The 20,743-nt window shown below is 36.2% G+C and overlaps 1 protein-coding gene across 5 annotated transcripts in view; it reads right to left on the reverse strand.

The window, feature by feature from the left end:
* The window catches only part of LOC142337094 (protein CLEC16A-like), a 107,628-nt gene that overhangs the window by 76,766 nt on the left and 10,119 nt on the right, over positions 1 to 20,743 (reverse strand). For all 5 annotated transcript variants that reach the window (XM_075386202.1, XM_075386175.1, XM_075386211.1 and 2 more), the window contains exons 6-14: positions 20,367 to 20,667; positions 19,389 to 20,020; positions 18,805 to 19,030; positions 18,514 to 18,583; positions 5,751 to 5,962; positions 3,808 to 3,903; positions 3,340 to 3,589; positions 3,220 to 3,262; positions 3,038 to 3,143 (exon numbers count right to left, since the gene is read on the reverse strand). In XM_075386202.1, the coding sequence (XP_075242317.1) occupies positions 3,038 to 3,143; positions 3,220 to 3,262; positions 3,340 to 3,589; positions 3,808 to 3,903; positions 5,751 to 5,962; positions 18,514 to 18,583; positions 18,805 to 19,030; positions 19,389 to 20,020; positions 20,367 to 20,667 (1,936 nt within the window). The remainder of the gene's footprint in view (positions 1 to 3,037; positions 3,144 to 3,219; positions 3,263 to 3,339; positions 3,590 to 3,807; positions 3,904 to 5,750; positions 5,963 to 18,513; positions 18,584 to 18,804; positions 19,031 to 19,388; positions 20,021 to 20,366; positions 20,668 to 20,743) is intronic.

Raw genomic sequence — 20,743 nt, forward strand, 5'->3', positions numbered from 1 at the left:
AATGAATTTGTCTCCAACACGGTTTCGGTGAATTGCATACTTAGTAAAGTCTAGTAACACGAAAGGCTATAAGAGAACTTAATGCCCCCGGGTGTTACCTGATTATCCCGTTGCTGAGGACGAAAAGTCAAAGGGTCAGACGAAAAAACGCATACAAAAAACCGCAGGACTAAAATAATTGCCACAAACTTTGTTTGAGAGCAATTAATAACCTGAAAATTACTTCTAGTTTTGATGAACTCTATTGAATTGCACTCAACAGTTTACATTCTCAATCAAGATTTTCAAAGTAGAGAAGTCATTTTCCTGAGTGAGATAATTCATATATGATGAAAACAATTATCGAAAGATTGGCCTGCACACATTCAGCTGCTGAGTGCTAGAAGTCACGAACAAAGACGAACTTCGCGGTGCGTGATCAGAAGGTCGTAATAAAACCTGAACTACAATTCAAAAAATGTTCATTGACTAGGCTAAACAATTAGACCTAGACATGACTCTGAATCGACTTGGAAAACTAAAAAAAAACTTTAAAAGATCCCATTTGATAAAAAGAAGACAAATTGTCACACCTGAACTATCAATGAACCAGTATCGACAACGTGAATTTTTCTCACTTTTCTTACAAATTAGAGAGATTAAATTTCACGCCGCAAAACCACTCGCTTCTTCACTCCACTCCCTGCTTCGGCGTCAACAAAATCTCCACTTCAATTGGACTTCAAAAATAATCAATGTGTACATATCTTGAAAAAAAGACCCATTTCAATTAAAAACATACCCGGCAGATTGCCGGAAAATAGCCGCCGTTGATTCCAATAAGCATGATTGGGATTGAAATAACAGAAGATATTGAAAAAAAAAGATTTTTCTACAAAAACATTTTTTAACGATTTATTTTGATGGCATTTCGCAGTTGAACATACTTCTGTTTCTTAGAGAGAGGCTACAGGGGCTACTATCAATAACAATAAGCATTAGAGAGAGGTAACTAATACTTATAGGAACGACGTTCAAATAGCGGGCATCTAAAATTGGGCTTTATGGGTTTATCCCGTTTCTATTTCTGACTTCAATTTTTTATACTGACTCTGTTCATTTTGAATTGCTTTGCTGAGCAACTGATGTTCAAAATCACTTTTAGCAGAATGAGAGAAGAGAGAAACTAGCCTAGAGAAGTCAAAAAGATTTCACGCAAAATGTTGAAAAGGCGGCAAAATGAGGTAAAGCGAAACATTTTTTTATTCGACGAAGTAAAAAAAAAATAGGAGCGCTATAATAGCCGGCTGAGAAGATGAGGGCGGCTATTAATTATTTAAGATGTAAAATCTATTCAAAAACCAATCAACTGCCGTCGGACGAATTGCTCTAAGGAAAGGCGATGGGTCAGTTTTGGTGGTAGCTAGCTTAAACTTTGTGAGGACGGCCGCACTGCGTAGGAGGGAGCGGGGTTGTCTAGAGAGTGATCCGTACTAGAGCCTACACATGCTTAAAGATAGCTTTACAGACACTTGATGCCCTCAGGATTTACAAGTTTATCCTGTTACTCGAACAAAATCCAAACAGCTCAAGCGAAATTATTACATATGGTTGAGCTAAAATGTTGCATAAAAAAGACACTCGAATACAATAATTGCAATTTTTATTCGAGAGCAATTAATGAGTATGAACAATGGCAGCTAAATACTATTATACAATTAAGAACGGCTCCTGCTTAAAAGATTAAAGGAAGAAGAAACGAACATCACAAAAACTGGCGAATACGACGTACAAGTTAAAAACATAGCCAGCAGATTGCCGGAAAATAGCCGCGATAGACGCTTGTGGCCTTCCATGAATTGAAACTAAAGAAACAAGATAGGCAGATTGATCTTTAGTAGGCCACTAGATTTTTTGGGTTAGATACGTACTGTCATTTTTATGATACACATACGGTCTATAAGGAAAAAGCCCTAAAAGAGCCTTTTCAAAATTGATTTTCGAAATCAAAAACTCAAGACTAATACTCAAATTTGGCACTACTTAGATGCACACTATTGATCTTTAACAAGTAAATGCTCATAAAATAAAGTTCCATAAGTGAGTTCGGAAGTCATTTTTTTGAGTGAGGTAAGTCACGCAATCGTAGAAATGACGTCACATAGAAGCACGTAAAAGCAGTAGAAGTCACTGAAGTCATTGAAAAAGTCAGGGGGTAAGACGAAAGAAAAATCTGTTAGACGAAGTAAAAAAAACATAGCAGTACAAGTCCTGACGTACAATTCAAAGAATTTTCATTGACTAAACAAAACACTAGACCAGGAACGGAATATGAGTGAATTAGGAAAACCATTTCGAAAAAAATCAGATAATAAAAATCTAGAAGAAAACAGAAATTCAATGTCAAAATACCGCATGTTAACACAAAACCACTAGCGAGAAATGAAAATTTGGTTCGAACAAAACAATTAGGCCAAAAACGAACTATGAATGGAATTGGAAAACCATTCAGAAAAAAATCCGATCCAAAAAATCGAAAAAACAGTAAAAATCAAAGTGAAATTGCCGCATGTGAACAAAAAAACTACTATCAAGAAAGCAAATTTTTGTTCAAACACCGTTTTCTCACACTATTTAAAATTAGAGCGAAAAAAATTCACGCTGCAAAACCACTCGCTTTTTCGCTCCACTTCCTGTTTCGGCGTGACCAAAATAACTACTCCAATTTGACTTCAAAAATCATGAAAATGTGTGAACAGATCTTGAAAAAAAGACAGCGCCCCAATACAATTCAAATTCTTTGAATTGTAAAAATTTGGAGCGCAATAATAGCTGTCCGGAATTGCTGACGCGGCTATTAAAAATACACATTCAGAAAATTGATGTCCAAAACCTCCATTTCATTAACATGAGTTAAAAGAAAAGCTGTGCAGCCAATTCTACAGAGATCAGCTACTTTATTATCGTTAATAGCTTTCATTTTTGGACCAGAAATGCAACCGAGTTGTCATAGAAGTTTACCAGCAGAAAATGCAACCGAGTTGTCTTAGAAGTTTACCTGCAGCGGTCCGGTAAATTTGACGATTCCCCATCCAAGTGTGCTGTAGTCTGGCTCCACAAACATCAACTGGTACTTGCCTACCACGAGAAATCTTTCATCAGTCCTGAAAATATCAAATCCAAGTTACTCTTAAAATCCCCTTCTTAATCATGTTTATTTGATAAAATTCAAAAACTCACCCCGACTTAGTAATTACTTTGCAGCCCAGTAAGTCGCTGTTACCTGAAAGAGGCAACAAGTAAGAACCCATCATCATCTGACAAATTTCAGTTCAAATATTTGTAAACTAAACTACTAACTTAAATTCAGTCTATCTCCCTCCTTGACCAGATCAGATTCTTTTGCCAATGGTAACAAATTATCCACACAATTCTGCAACTCCAAAGACAGATTCCTCAGCTCAAAGAAACATCCCATGGCCAGCTTAGTCAGCTCCATTTCTCCACAAGGCAGTCGTTTATTGGCAGAGATGCCACTCAGTGGAGTAGAGACAGGTGGTAGGATTATTGGGGCATCTTGGATAATTCGAGCAACTGTCGTTCTCTTATTCTGAACAATATGCAAAAAAATAACGATGAGATCGTTTTTTTTTGCTTTCTGCAATTTCAGTCCTTGGAGTCCATGTTTACACAACTGAGTGCTTATGTCTTTATAGGTAAATAGTTTAACACAAAATTAGCAACGACATGCTTAGTCATCGAGTGGTTGGTTATCTATTTGATTATTTTTGCCATTAAATGTTTAAATGTTTTTGAAAAAATGCATACCTTGGAGGTTTCCAGCTCGCTTTCAAACAGATCCAAAAACATGTCCTCGCTCTTGTAAAATCTTCTCAACGACAGACATGACGACTCTTTCAAGCTCTATAACAGTCAAAAATTATTACAGTGTTACACGACAGCAGGTTGAAATTGATACGATTTTCTTAATACAAATAAGTCAGTAAGACCTGAATAGCAATCCAAAGAACTTAAAGCACAGATGGCCAAAACAACAAAATTTTTCGAGCAACATCAAACTTTGTTAGTCAACAAAGCATGGCTTTAGAAGAGCAAAAGTATACAAAAAAATCTGATTACAAAAAAAACAGTTTACAAATATTAATTTTTCAAAAAAACTAGTGTCGTAAAGGCCATCCACATTAACAACACTTTATATAACTGTTGACACTAACGCATCACCATCCTTAGAATGCGTGCACCATACAAAACCTTGCCCAAATCAATAGACAACATAAAAAAGCGCGAGAACCAAAGTTGGCAAATGAATTTTTTTGGAAGTTAGTGGCCTCAAAAAAACATAACTATATAACAAAATCTTTATCAGCAGCATAAGATACAATTTAAAAAAAACCATCCTTTTAGCTTCCATAAGGTGAAAAAGAACAAACAGAAAACTAATAAAGGCGAAATTCAAAAATTCAGTAAAACATTTTTTACTGAAATAACATTTCTACTGAAACACTTCTACAACAAAACAACTGGTAACTAAGTCTTCTAAGTCGAAAGAATAAACTGCACTAGACGGGCAATAAGAAAAGTTACTAATGAGACTAATCAACAAAACCACAAGAAAATCAACAAAAGGGGCAGAGCAAGATCCACCATTGTTTTTTTTAGAAGAAATAGCGTCAGGTCATGAAATCTTTAGGTATGAACTCAAGCTACAAATTAGATTCATTTATGCCTCATTAGCAGACGTTTCATTGGACTTGAACGATAAGACAACAAAATGCACAACAAACACATGCAAAAATCAAAAGTTTGCAAAATTAAAAAAATGCAGAAAAAAGACCAACACATTTACAATAGTTGCTTCAAACCTCGAGAGCAATGAGAAAACATAGCATGACAAGTCCTGACACAATTCAAAGAATTTTCATTGACTAAAGAACAAAAAATACACATCGAATGGACTATGAATGGCTTGGGAAAGCCATTTAGAAAAATCAGAATGAAAAAATTGAAAAACAGTAAAAATCAGTGCCACATGTGATCAAAAAACCATTAGTGAGAAAGCGAATTTTTGTTCAAACATTGTTTTCTCATTCTACTTTGAAATTTCAGCGAATCGAATTCACCCCGCAAAACCAATTGCTTATTTGTTCCACTTCCTATTTCAGCGTGAATAAAATCATCACTTCAATTTTACTTGAAATATCATGAAAATGTATGAACAGATCTCGAAGACAGCACCCTAATGCAACTCAAATTCTTCAAATTGTAAAAAGGACAGTGCTAGAGGCTGAAGGCGGCTATTAATGACAGTCAACTTAAATGTCATCAGACCAGGCAGATTACCAGAAAAACCTATGGCAGGCAATGTAGAGCTGTAATATAGCAAAACGATGAACATAACAGCGAAATAAAAAATCCAAACGTAGATGGATTGATGAATTTAATATTAAAACATAACCGACTAACGTTAGTGAGGCTAGCTTTAACTTAATTGAAGGTGCGTGAGGTGAGCGCAGCGGGGGAGGGGTGATGTGGGGCAACAGTGGGGGGGATTGGAGGCAACGATGGGAGGGAGGTCTTCCGCTGCACGGGGCCCTTACACCCTGAACGATGTGCAGGGTTTGGATTGAGGCCACTTGTTGCATCAGAGCAAAAATAACATCGTCGCAAATGTTCACATCAATTGTATAACTATTTATTATGTCCAAGATGATGCTCAACTCGGTTATTTTTTAACAGAAAATTTAACTGACCTCTAAAGACGCCAAGTGTTGATCAGTGATGAAGTAATAGGTGGTCGAATTGGCCGTGGACATGTTGGTTACTGATTGGCTACCAGACAGTTCTGCCAGTGAATCCAATTTACTTTGCTGCTGTTCGATTGATGCCGGATCCACATCACAAACAACTATTTGTCGCAGCAGACAGCACGTCATCTCAATTGTCACACTTCTGATCCGCATCTCTGAAAGATAACAAAATAACTCAAACTACATAAACCTCTGGCAACTCAATCTGATAAAAAAATATTTAAACATGAAGTGAGGGACTCAGCTCAAGTACTGCCGGAAAAACCCAGGATTTGACTCCCCTGACTGCCCCTTGAAATGATAGAGCAACAAAATTGGCCAATTTTTTTCAAAGCCTGCTCAAATTTGACAACTAATTGTAGTCGGATTAGACACAAAGTATGTCTGGAAAAAATTTTAGTCACCTAGCGCCAAATGATGCGCCAATTTTGATGCCAAAAATCAATACCTTAGATGAGCAACAGCATTATATTTGAGGTTCTCTCGCGCACAATGTTAAATTTTTAACAGCTACTTTGCACTTTTTAAAAATGTCTACTATGGTGAAAAAAATCGAGCGAAACATTCAGAAAACTTTTTGCAAAGGTCCGTAGACGACCTCCGGCAATCTTCTTGGTAAATACTAGGACGCCCAATTACAACTTAAATTTTTCTTTAGCTCAATTGAAAACCACCGGCCAAGACACTTAAAAACTTGGGAAGCAATTGGCAATTCAACCTCGTCCGTGGGCTCAAACACCCTCTATTTTGACCACTAATTACCTCAGGCCTCCCAAAACTATATTCTAACATACCCAGGATTCATATTCTAACTCACACAGACCACTAAGTATACGTTCTCATATATAGTTCTGGGAAACGTATATAGTTCTCATATAGTTCTGAGGCAATTAGAGCCCGCATTGACCAATTACAACTTAAATTTTTCTTTAGCTCAATTGAAAACCACCGGCCAAGACACTTAAAAACTTGGGAAGCAATTGGCAATTCAACCTCGTCCGTGGGCTCAAACACCCTCTATTTTGACCACTAATTACCTCAGGCCTCCCAAAACTATATTCTAACATACCCAGGATTCATATTCTAACTCACATAGACCACTAAGTATACGTTCTCATATATAGTTCTGGGAAACGTATATAGTTCTCATATAGTTCTGAGGCAATTAGAGCCCGCATTGACCAAAGATTCCCAGAAAGCTAATTCGTTTCGACCCAAACCTTACAGCTTCAAAGGCAGACCCCTTTTTCTGCAACTTCATGCAGCAAAATGTTGAGTCCAATTTTTCGATTAATGGGAACGCAGAGACAAATCTTGTAATCAAATATTTTATTTAGAATTGATGGTTGACAATAGTGGCAATAGGCACAGATCTTTGCCCATTCATACACCCATTTACTACGGCCTTTTTACATTCCATACAATCATCTTTGATTTAAAACTCGTATGACTTTCGGTGACATGTGATGCTTCTAGCATATAACAGTGCTTGAAAAACATAGCCGAAGAATTCCGGAAACGACTCGAATCCCTCGATTTTCAAGTAACTAGTACAAACGGCAAGAGCGCATGAAAGCAGAGAAAATAACAATCTGTAGTCAAACAAAAAAAATTAGCCAGAAAAATGTGTATCAAAAATAAAAATTAACTGCTTTTCATACAGGGCAAGTACAAATACAAAAAAGTTTTGTTTCATGTAATCGAAACAGTTAATTACCCACACACAAAAAACAGGCCATAATAAGCCCTCTAACAACCAAAACTTATAGAAAGAGAAAAGGCTGAGAAAAGGCAAAAAATTGTCAAGAATTTTTCAATTTTCTGTCGAATTTTATTTTTAAAACACTGCTTTGCACCAAAAAAAATTTCAATAGCCTAAAAATCCTCCAAATACTCGAAAATCTCCATATTAGCGTAAAACTCCCTTTAATTACCAAAAAGCTTGGAAAAGCTATCAAAACAAACCATATATCACCTTAGTTTACAATAACCTTTTAGACAAAAAAAAATTTTAAACTAAAAAACAGTTTAATAAACGCACGTGAAGAGCAAAAACTTCTCGCTCGACGAAAACTTGTTCACACTTCGATTTCTCGCTGTTACAAAAGAAGGTATGAACAAAAAAACGCCCTTTTCTCCGCTCTTCGAATTTGTTCACCAAAGCAACTGTTTCAAGCTTTATCCACTCCCAGAATTTTTCCTTTTAGCTCGCTCATTTATGAAAAAAAAAGAAAAGCATAACGCCGCTTCGAGTTGCAAAAAAGGGACTTCTCCAATACTCCTCTTCGAGTCGTAAAAAAGACAGCGCCCCAATACAATTCAAATTCTTTGAATTGTAAAAAAAATAGAAGCGCTATAATAGCCGGCTGAGAAGATGAGGGCGGCTATTAATAACTACCAAAAAGTCGCCATCTACATCGCTGTCTGTCAAAAAGTGGCGTGAAAAAATTAACCATTACATGTTCTCAATGTTCGTGGAACTTCTCTCTGGTGCTCATGATCTCTGGTGCTTAAATACTGAATGCTTATCAAATAATCTGAAGGTGACAAACAAACAGGTGAACGCGTTTCCCGCTAATACACTGAAACATCGCTAGAAGAAATCAGAAACTCAAAAGCAGCGAAATCTAAAACTTAATCAACAGACTGAGCCTAAGCCTTCCTTATTTTTAGCTTAAAGACATATCTTTCAACCTGAATACAAGGCCAACTACATGATGCATTAGCGTTTCAAAAAAAAACCTTTACGGCAAAAATGGACTAAAAGCAAAACTTGTTTTGTTCTATTTTTGCACCAATTCACTGAAAATTTACAATCAACGCCTGCTAAAACATATTTACTCAATAAAAACAGAAAGAAGTACAATTACACATATAAAAAACTCAAACTATGAAAAATTTGAAATGAAGGTTAAATTCTAAAAAGGGCAAAATCGTCACCAGTCAATGTATACCGCGTTGGTTTGAGGTCGAAGTTATGTTTCTGTTTTTACTCAGGGCACGTAATGCTAGCAAAAAAAAACTAAATACGAATCACCCGAAAATACACTTCCTCAATCCAATCTTCAAGTTTTAAATCAACTGGACAAGAAACCCACTTCTTCCAAATTTTTACTGCCAATAAAATCTGAAATGTCGAAACAGAAAAATCAATATCTGATCAACACCATTTACAAATTAAGACTTATAAAGCCAACTTTATGAACAGATTTTGCAGATTGCTTGACAAGAAATTTTCCTTTTCATAACAATAATAGGTACGAAAAACATTTGAACGCCTTGTTAAGTGGATACAAAATCCAAGATCAAGAGAAAAAACAAACTACTCACGTCGGGCGAATTGCTCTTAAACAACTGGCGAGCTGTGGTCTTTGTCAGTATCTATCTGGACGGCTTAGGGAGGCTTGCTTTATCTTAATGGGGGGTGAGTTTGTGTTGTTACGGGAGTAATGATGTGGAGTGGTGGGGGGAGGGGGGGGGGGTTTAAAGAGGGGAGACTTCAAATTCTAAGAACCCCATTTCACATGAATTTATGTCTCTTAAATGTCTCTGCATCGGTGAATCACATACTTAGACACTTATCGACTAGTGAGCCTTAAGGCTCTAAGAGAACTTGATGCCCTCCCGTCTTTACCTTTTTAATCCCGTTTTTGAGGACCAGAAGTGAAAAGGGCCAGACGAAAAACGGCCGAGCGAAAAATCGCATAAAAAGCGCACAGTACTAAAATAATTGCTAAAAATTTTGTTTGTAATAGCAGGCCATAACAGGTCCAGAATAAATTGAAATCCATAAAATCTTTTTTTTTAAATGACTTCACTAAAAACCAAACGTCAGAAAAAGGTTTAAAAGTATCTGCATCTTAAAAATGAAAGAGCATCACACTCAATCTTATAGTTAAAAAAACAGTTCTACAAAGAACACCCTAACTCTTACATTCTAAAATCTAACAGCACACTAGACACCTCCGCATTTTTGCATATACAAAATAAAAAGAAATGAAAAATTCAAAAAGTTAAATGGGTCTACATTTTTACTCCCAAAAATACAAGTTTGCAACCGCAACGTCTTGTTTCTTAAAACCAAACGACAATTGAAATGTATCAGCGCCCGCATAAATTCAAACCTTTGCTCTTTTCATCATCGAATAGAAAAACAACCGACAAATATCAGACGAATTGTTCACAAATAAAAGTAGGGCAGTGAATCAAAAAAGTGTTTCAGTGCAGGAATTTCTAAATTGTTTCAAGTGCCTTAAACAGAGATAAATTTGCAGCGCACAGAAAGTTTTAAATTGATTCAAGTGCTTTAATCAGAGGTAGATCTTTGACACATCGCAAATGCAATACAATTTTAAACCTTCTCAGTACGTGCTTTTTCAATTAAAATTCTTAACACCACATTGCCTTTAAACTATGTTTTGTATTATATAGTGCATACTCAAAGGAATCAACAATGTTTTTATTTACAACACAAGATTTAATATTAAAAAACATACCCGGCAGATTGCCGGAAAATAGCCGCCGTTGATTCCAATAAGCATGATTGGGATTGAACGAATAGAATATATTGAAAAAAAAAAGATTTTTGTACAAAAATATTTTTTAAGTCCGATTTATTTTGATGGCATTTCGTAGTTGAACATACTTCTGTTTCTTAGAGAGAGGCTACAGGGGCTACAATCAACACCAATAAGCATTAGAGGTGGTAACTAAGACTTATAGGAACGACGTTCAAATAGCGGGCATCTAAAATTGGGCTTTATGGGTTTATCCCGTTTCTATTTCTGACTTCAATTTTTTATACCGACTCTGTTCATTTTGAATTGCTTTGCTGAGCAACTGATGTTCAAATTCATTTTAAGCAGAATGAGAGAAGAGAGAAACTAGCCTAGAGAAGTCAAAAAGATTTCACGCAAAATGTCGAAAAATCGGCAAAATGGTAAAGCGAAAAAAAGTTTGACGAAGTATAAAAATACGAGCGCAATAATAGCCGGCTGAGAAGATGAGAGCGGCTATTAAACATAAAACGAAAGCCGTCGGACGATCTGCTTTCGAATATCAGTCGTGGGATCGCCTTTGGTTGTAGCTGGCTTAAGCTAAGAGGACGGTCAAAATTAAAACCTAACAAAATTTGAATTTTCCATCATACCGTGAAGTTCTGTTTCAGTGAGTGAAGTTTCTTCGTTGAAGCGTACACAGAGCCGACGGCAGCTCAAAGAGCGCTACATAGAGATTTAATGCCCTTGGGCTTTTCGAGTCCATCGGGCTTCCCAGGACGATAAGTCAAATCGAACATTATAGCTGGGGTTTCCCAGGTCCCGGGGTTTCCCAGGACGATAAGTCAAATCAAACAACATAGCGGCAGATTGCCAGAAAATAGCCGCAATAGTTATGAAGATCTGAAGTTTCACGAACATAGTAAAACAAACAGACGAAAACAGAAAGTTCTTTTTAAAAACGCTTAGATGTTATATTTTGATTAGGAATATGTTTAACATATTGCTGCTTCTATTTGCTACCCGCAACTACCAAAAAATTAATCACGCTAATGAACAAAAACATTCTCCACTAAGAGTCAAAAATGACGTCACTCACGCAATTCAGTTGAAATTGCATGAGCAAATGAGCAAAAAGCAGAATTCAGTTGAAATTGCATGAGCAAAAAGCAGATTTGAAGTGATTGTGACGTCATATGTTCGTTACAAAAATCCTGTTGACGAAAAAAACATAGCAGGACTAGTCCTGGCCAACAATTCAAAGCATTTTCATTAACAAACAAAAAACTAGACCTAGAATGAACTGCGAAAACTATTTAGAAAAAAAATCCGCTAAAAACGAAACGACAGTAAAAGCAGATAACAAATTGCCACACGTGAACAAAAAATCAAAATAGAGAAGGCTAATTTTTCGAAATCAAATTCGAATTCTGCTATAACAATAGAAAGAAAAAATTTCAAGCTACAAAACCACTAGCATTTTCAGTCCACTTCCTGTTTCAACATGACCAAAATCATCACTCCAATTTGACTTCAAAAATCATGCAAATGTTTGAACAGATCTTAAAAAAGCGCCCAATACAAAACCAATATCGCTCCGCTCAGCTTACAGCTATAAAAAGATAAAAAGACAGCAACCTAATACTATTCAAAATCTTTGAATAAAAAACAGAGAAAGCCATTATGTCCTCTGCTATGGCTTCGGCTATTAAAAAGAACATTCTGATATATTTTCAAAATCCTCAAGGACAAATTTTATATTTTTTGTACAAAAACACAAGACTACAATAAATACCTCAAATTTTGTTTGCGAGCAATTCAAAATTGAATCAATTTAGGCTCACTTTCCATTACAATTTTTGCAGTTAACTTCCACCAAGTACACCAGGCTGAGTTATACTCTATTTGAGAGTAATTTAACATGCAAACCCAAGAAGTCAAGTGTGGACAGTGGTCAGACGACAAATCTTATATGACCTACAGGACTAAAAAAATTGCGACACCTTGCTTGAGAGAAACTAAATTACTAATCAGAAATTATTTTTTTTTCGAAATTACAAAAACCTCGCAATTACCTCTATTTATCCACTCCGATTAAACGACGAAAATTTGTGAGAGGTATTTGCTTAAGTAGGAGTACCTGTATCTGAGGAGAATCAATGAGAGGGGTAGTTGCGTACCTGATGATAAAAAAGTAATGGCTACTACGTACAAAACGAAACACGTTGTTAAAATGTAATGCGGAAATTGGATGGAAAAATCTCCAAAAAGATTGCAAAACCAAATCAAAGAGAAAAAAAATTGATTCTGACAAGCACCTGAGACCTTTTTTCTGTCCCTCAATTTATTTGTTCATTTCTTTTTCCTTCAATTTAAAATAATTCTTTTAAAATCCAGACAACAGAGAAAGATCAGCAGAGTAAATGCAACACTTTTTAAGAAAAGATCGGAAAACTGAAGCGACCGAGAAAAAAATGCGACGAAGCCGGTTTTTCTTTTTATGACTCAATGTCTATTTTTTTGCTTTGACCGTTTCTTGCGCTATATCTTTTACCTAAGCTTATTTTTTTAAAAAAAATTATCTACCTAACATCTAACACATATGAGCGCAACGAACGCAACAATTTCGAGAAAAGATAAGAAACCCAATTTTGAGACCAGGGCTGGTTATCTTTAATTCTGTCTGTCTCTTTTTTGGTCTGTTTCTTTCTCATTCTGACTTGATTTTCTTTCTTATGAAACAGAAGAAACCGAAAAAATCAGATCGCTCCACAGAACTAAGGAAAATTTTACAAGAAAGATTTTGCAGTTTTCAATAAAAAAACCGCAAGGACATTTTTCCACATTGAAACAACGAAAACCTTTCGACAATCGTGAAGAGGGGACGCGAAAAACCTACAGAAAAGTAGTTAAACAACACAATGAGATAAATAATCTGGTTCTCGGCAAGACTCGTGCACCATTTACCTCGTCCAAAATCTTTATTTTTTGCGGTATTCTTTTCTCACTCCTTCTTTTCAACCTCTCGTACAACTGATTTTTTTCCTATTTTTAAAATCTGACCGACTGAGTATAAATGAGCTTCACATCTTCTTTTCATTTTTTCTTTTAGATCCAGAAGGCAACGAAACATCAAAAATTTCTTTGGACCAACATGATTACGCTTAAATTCTCATCATGTCGCATAAAAAAGAACAAAAGTTAAGTTGAAATATCTCTTTTACCAATTACTCTGTGAATTTATTCGTGTGCAGCCTCAGAATGTCGACGATTGAGAACACTTGCGGAAAGGATATAATTTGCTATCATTCAGATTTTCATCATTTTGAAAGCCCGAAAGACCCATAATTTTGCAATCTAGCTCTAATAGGAAGCAAGTACCAGCGTTGTGTACATCATTTCTCAATTTCCCACCATGTTGCCTGAAAGTCGGTTTCACAGTTATCGAAAAAATCTATCATTCGAAAACCGAACAAGTTTAAAACGTTAAAAAGTTGCCAAGGAATTGACAAAAAAGGCGTTGAAAAAAAGGCTTTCAATATTTGCAGTTTTTGTCAGCAGTGATTAGTGTGCGCCATTGGCTTGGTAAAGAAGAGTCCGCTCTGAGCACTATAACTGCCGATTCAAAATCTCCTTACTCTTCAAAATCTTTTCAAGTAGAGTTTTTCTAAAACATAAAAGCTTGAGGTGTACAGTATATCAATAGATTAGAAGAATAAAAATACGGGCGGTATAAAAAGAAACAACGGCCAAGACACAAAAATAGTGTTCTGTATACACGTGTTTAAATCATGTTTCATCAAATATCTAACCCTCGAGAATCAAGTCCTCCGATCTAAACTCTGTCAAAGGGGGAGTGAGCATACCTAAACTCTGACTCCCCTAAACACTGTCGAAGTTGAGTTATCTATTCCGATCTAAACTCGTCTAGAGGGGAGTCTATTTTTTGAAGGGGAGTCAGTTTTCAAAGGGGAGTCAGCTGTGAGCACTATAACAACCAATTCAAAAATTCTTCTTGGTGTCTTACAAATCTTCAAGTAGATTTTATTGAAAAAAAAAATGTTGCGGTGTACAGTATATCAGATAACTAGAAAAATAGAATGCCAGGCGGTATAAAAAAAGCAACGGTCAAGAATACAGTGTTCTGTACACACTTATTTAAATCATGTTTCCTCAAATATCGATTCACCATCTAGAGTCAAATCTATTCCGATCCCAACTCTGTTTCAAAACATTTTAAAAGCAAAAAAACTGCGTATCAGTTTATTGAAAGAGATTAAAGCAAAAACTGAAACAAAGAAAAACTTGTCTCAAGGTTCCTTGGTTCCAATTTTGAGACCAGGCCTGGTTATCTTTAATTTTGTCTGTCTCTTTTTTGGTCTGTTTCTTTCTCTTTCTGACTTGATATTCTTTCTTTCATGTGAAAGAGAAGAAACCGAAAAATCCAGATCGCTACACAGAACTAAGGAAAATTTTAAAAGAAAGATTTTGCAGTTTTCAATAAAAACCGCAAAATTTTTCCACATTAAAACAACGAAAATCTTTCGACAAACGTGAAGAGGGGACGCGAAAAACCTACAGAAAAATAGTAAAACAACACAATGAGATAAATAATCTGGTTCTCGGCGAGACACGTGCACCTTTTACCTCGTCCAAAATCTTTATTTTTTGCGGTATTCTTTTCTCACTCCTTCTTTTCAACCTCTCGTACAACTCATTTTTTCCTATTTTTAAAATCTGACCGACTGAGTATAAATGAGCTTCACATCTTCTTTTCATTTTTTCTTTTAGATCCAGAAGGCAACGAAACATCAAAAATTTCTTTGGACCAACATGATTACGCTTAAATTCTCACCATGCTGCAAAAAAAGAAGAAAAGTTAAGTTGAAATATCTCTTTTACCAGTTACTCTGTTAATTTATTCGTGTGTAGCCTCAGAATGTCGACGATTCAGAACACTTGCGGAACGGACATAATTTGCTATCGTTCAGATTTTCCTCATTTTGAAAGCCCGAAAGACCCATAATTTTGCAATCTAGCTCTAATAGGAAGCAAGTACCAGTTTTATAATTTCCGCGTTGTGTACATCATTTCTCAATTTCCCACCATGTTGCCTACAAGTCGGTTTCACAGTTATCGAAAAAATCTATCGTTCGGAAACCGAACAAGTTTAAAACGTTAAAAATTTGCCAAGGAATTGACAAAAAAGCGTTGAAAAAAAGGGTTTCAAATATTGCAGTTTTTTGTCAGCAATGATTAGTGTGTGCTATTGGCTTGGTAAAGAAGAGTCCGCTCTGAGCACTATAACTGCCGATTCAAAATCTCCTTACTCTTCAAAATCTTTTCAAGTAGAGTTTTTCGAAAACAAACGCTTGAGGTGTACAGTTTATCAATAGATTAGAAAAAAAAATACGGGCGGTATAAAAATGAACAACGGACAAGACACAAAAATAGTGTTCTGTATACACGTGTTTAAATCATGTTTCATCAAATATCTAACCCTCGAGAATCAAATCCTCCGATCTAAACTCTGTCAAAGGGGGAGTGAGCATACCTAAACTCTGACTCCCCTAAACACTGTCGAAGTTGAGTTATCTATTCCGATCTAAACTCGTCTAGAGGGGAGTCTATTTTTTGAAGGGGAGTCAGTTTTCAAAGGGGAGTCAGCTGTGAGCACTATAACAACCAATTCAAAAATTCTTCTTGGTGTCTTACAAATCTTCAAGTAGATTTTATTGAAAAAAAAATGTTGCGGTGTACAGTATATCAGATAACTAGAAAAATAGAATGCCAGGCGGTATAAAAAAAAGCAACGGTCAAGAATACAGTGTTCTGTACACACTTATTTAAATCATGTTTCCTCAAATATCGATTCACCTTCTAGAGTCAAATCTATTCCGATCCCAACTCTGTTTCAAAACATTTTAAAAGCAAAAAAACTGCGTATCAGTTTATTGGAAGAGATTAAAGCAAAAACTGAAACAAAGAAAAACTTGTCTCAAGGTTCTTTGGTTCCAATTTTGAGACCAGGCCTGGTTATCTTTAATTCTGTCTGTCTCTTTTTTAGTCTGTTTCTCTCTCTTTCTGACTTGATATTCTTTCTTTCATGTGAAAGAGAAGAAACCGAAAAAATCAGATCGCTCCACAGAACTAAGGAAAATTTTACAAGATTTTGCAGCTTTCAAGAAAACCGCAAGAAAATTTTTCCAAATTAAAACAACAAAACCTTTCGACAAACGTGAAGAGGGGACGCGAAAACCTACAGAAAAATAGTAAAACAACACAATGAGACAAATAATCTGGTTCTCGGCAAGACTCGTGCACCTTTTACCTCGGTCAATATCTTTATTTTTTGCGGTATTCTTTTCTCACTCCTTCTTTTCAACCTCTCGTACAACCGATTTTTTTCCTATTTTTAAAATCTGACCGACTGAGTATAATTGAGCTCCACATCTTCTTTTCATTTTTTCTTTTAGATACAGAAGGCAACGAAACAAAAAATTTCTTTAGACCAGCATGACTACGCTTAAATTCTCATCATGGCGCATAAAAAAAGAACAAAAGTTAAGTTGAAATCTCTGTTACCAATTACTCTGTGAATTTATTCGTGTGCAGCCTCAGAATGTCGACGATTGAGAACACTTGCGGAAAGGATATAATTTGCTATCGTTTAGATTTTCCTCATTTTGAAAGCCCAAAAGACCCATAATATTGCAATCTAGCTCTAATAGGAAGCAACTACCAGTTTTATAATTTCCGCGTTGTGTACATCATTTCTCAATTTCCCACTATGTTGCCTGCAAGTCGGTTTCACAGTTATCGAAAAAATCTATCATTCGAAAACCGAACAAGTTTAAAACGTTAAAAAGTTGCCAAGGAATTGACAAAAAAGGCATTGAAAAAAAGGGTTTCAAATTTTGCAGTTTTTTCAGCAATGATTAGTGTGCGCTATTGGCTTGGTAAAGAAGAGTCCGCTCTTAGCACTATAGCAGCCGATTCAAAATCTACTTACTCTGCAAAATCTTTTCAAGTAGAGTTTTTCGAAAACATAAAAGCTTGATGTGTACAGTATATCAATAGATTAGAAGAATAGAAATACGGGCGGAATAAAACGACACAACGGCCAAGACACAAAAACAGTGTTCTGTATACACGTGTTTAAATAAAGTTTCATCAAATATCTAACCCTCGAGAATCAAATCTTCCGATCGAAACTCTGTCAAAGGGGAGTGAGCATACCTAAACTCGACTCCCCTAAACTCTGTCGATCTTTTCCGATCGAAACTCTTGGTAAAGGGGAGTCAGCTGTGAGCACTATAACAACCAATTCAAAAATTCTCCTTGGTGTCTTACAAATCTTCAAGTAGATTTTTTTGAAAACAAAAAATGTTGCGGTGTACAGTTTATCAGATAACTAGAAAAATAGAATGCCGGGCGGTATAAAAGAAAGCAACGGTCAAGAATACAGTGTTCTGTATACACTTATTTAAATCATGTTTCCTCAAATATCGATTCACCTTCTAGAGTCAAATCTATTCCGATCCCAACTCTGTTTCAAAACATTTTAAAAGCAAAAAAACTGCGTATCAGTTTATTGGAAGAGATTAAAAACTGAAACAAAGAAAAATTTGTCTCAAGGTTCTTTGGTTCCATTTCACACCAAAGGATTGCTCGAGGCTATGACACATTGCCAAAGCAAATTAAAACTAAAAAAGTGATATTGACCAATTTCTGAAATGCTAAAAAATTTCAGATTGTCTCGGTTCTTCTAAATCTAAACGATTTTTTAATCCTGTCTACAGTGGTCCGCTTATTCAGGAAAAATCAGTTTTCTTTGGGTTGCTTTTACGGGCTTGCTAGTTTTTCTTTATGGGTGCAAAAATTCCCACTAGGGAGATTTTCGAACAACCGGCCTCCAGAGTTCTCGACAGAAGCAGTAACCACTCGTATATCAGGCCATTGTAATTCCATAGCTTATCGTCGCTTTTATTTTAGTAACAAACTTTATTTCGGAATCGGAGCATTTGCGATCACTCAAATATGTAGACAAGCTTGAAAAAGTCACGTGAGAAGTAAAAGATTGTTCTAGAACAAAAACGCAAAAACGGTCAAGAGAAAATTTTGAATTAAAAAGGACACACGTTTACAATAATTGCTTCAAACTTCATTCGAGATCAATTAATAATATAGAGAAGTGTTTATTCACTGACCTGCAGAGGAGGCAAGGGTCAACACATCCAATAGATATTCGAATAAATTGCAGTTGTACTGATACTTCAACTAAAACATAACTAGAGGCAAAATAAATTTAGGAAATCACTTCACACAGATTTAAAAAACTAATAATTGCAGATCCATTATTCAACTAGAACCAGATTACAGATACAAACCAGTGTTCAAGATATCTATTTTCTGTTCAGGAGTTCCAGATTTATTATTCTACTTAAAATAGAGTATCCTACTTATTTCTTGCCCTCGAGAAATCTGAAATGCATATTTACCTTAACACGCTGAGTAGGCAAGTATATACGCTCTAGAACTATCTGATCACAAGCAGGGTTTTGGAACAATGCGAGCAGCAAAATGACAGACAACAGACAGTTCTGGTCATTTACTTCATCCGCGGAAATCGAACTTCTGGACTTCGATTTGGATGAATCCACAGGAGGAATGCCACACTTGACCACCTTGCAGTTCAAACTGTAGAAGATCTCGGACAGAAACGGTCTACAAATAAACATTTTCTCCTTTGCTTTGAAAGAAAGACATAAATCTTGAGCATTGGTCTGATAAACCTTAATTCTTTTTTAAAAGATTAGAACAATCTCATATGTTTAGTTCGGAAACCTCGTTTGTTTATTTTACAACGATCAGCTTCTAAACTTCGGTCAGATCTCAACATCAATTAATAAGAAATTGCGCCCCTTGAAACGAGGAATTAAAATACAGTTTTAGTTTTCTCATTCTCTGCTTTTGCCATGGAATAAAATCTGCATTCTCAAATTTAGCATGCGTGCTCATATTAAACTTACGTTCTTCTTAATTTCAACGTTTTACCTTAATTTGGTTTGGAAAAAAAACCAACCTATCAGCTAAAGAAATGTATTTGGGGCCAGGAAATGTATCACTTTCGTCACCACTGCTTTGTATGACCTTCACCACCTCAGCTGTGATTGGATCATTCAAAACAGGTGATGGCGGCAACAGCTGTGGCGAGTGTGTCTGGGATACAGTCCCGCCTAATGAGATTGTCTCTTTGTGATTGGTGGTTTCCGAGTTTTCATCTACAGTACTCTCCAAATTTTCCTCGAAATCATTCGACAACAGGGAAATATTATTTACTGAGGCAGATATACGCTGCACGTCCGAGGAGGTAGAATCCCCGTTGCTTCCGAAGTCAAAGTCTGACTCCGATTCACTAACAGTCGTACTGGATGTCCCATTTTCATTGCTTCCAGGAACTTCTAGAAGGTTAGACTGCATTTTGGGATCTTTCTTGACAATTTGATCGAAATCGCATAACTTGGTGGAGTCACGCAGACGTCCCGAGCTGCGTCGGTTGAAAAACTCGGGAATAGTTTCTGGCGGAACGATGAGTTTGGGAGACCAATTGCTGAGACATTTGTCACTTAATATGTAAGAAAGCTCGTCTTGCGAACTGCAGATTATTCGTGACAGTGTGTTTATGAGAGGCTCGTACATAATAATGTGAAACACCTGCAAGAAAACTTAACATGACTTCCAACAAATTAATGTATTTCATAAGGAAAAAAGCAATCATTCACAACTTGGAATTTCTGATAATAATGGTCACTGAATCACGAAACAAAGAGCTATAAATGTAACGGTCTCAAAACTCTTGCAAGTATTGGGCGTACGTATGCTTTGTTTAAAAAGGTGTATACGACAGTTAGACAAGAAAACAGCTGCCACAAAAATTTGCACTTATGCCTGTTTCTAAATATTAATGACTCTCTGAACTTTCTAAATATTAATGACCTACGTAACTCTATTGGACAAAAATCGGCAGTTCATAAATTGTTTAAAAAACTAGCATACGTACATGTGAAGTGAGGAACATTGCCACAGAGATCGATATTGGTCGCGTACTGTCTCCCCCTCCGGAAGTCGTGCCACCAACCCCATCACCTGCCAGCCCACGTTCGCGCTCTTTTTCATTAAGAGGGAGTCGCTGTGAGTGAGCAATTGGCACTAGATACAGAGGCAGTAATAGCCCCGTGAGGAGGTACTTCGTCATGATTTCTGAGAGTCGAGGCACGTCTAGTCTGTAGATGTCTTGGATGTACGACAGGTAGTCCAGGTGTTCTGCGCAAAGATCGCGTAATTTATCCATCGATGAGTTGCTGAAAAATATTGAGGTATCAGAACGAAGTGGTCAATACTTTGATCCTAACTCAATACAGGTGTGCCGCTTATGAA

Source organism: Convolutriloba macropyga, chromosome 1, assembly GCF_964194025.1.
Source record: "Convolutriloba macropyga chromosome 1, txConMacr16.3, whole genome shotgun sequence".
Taxonomy (NCBI): Eukaryota; Metazoa; Xenacoelomorpha; order Acoela; family Convolutidae; genus Convolutriloba; species Convolutriloba macropyga.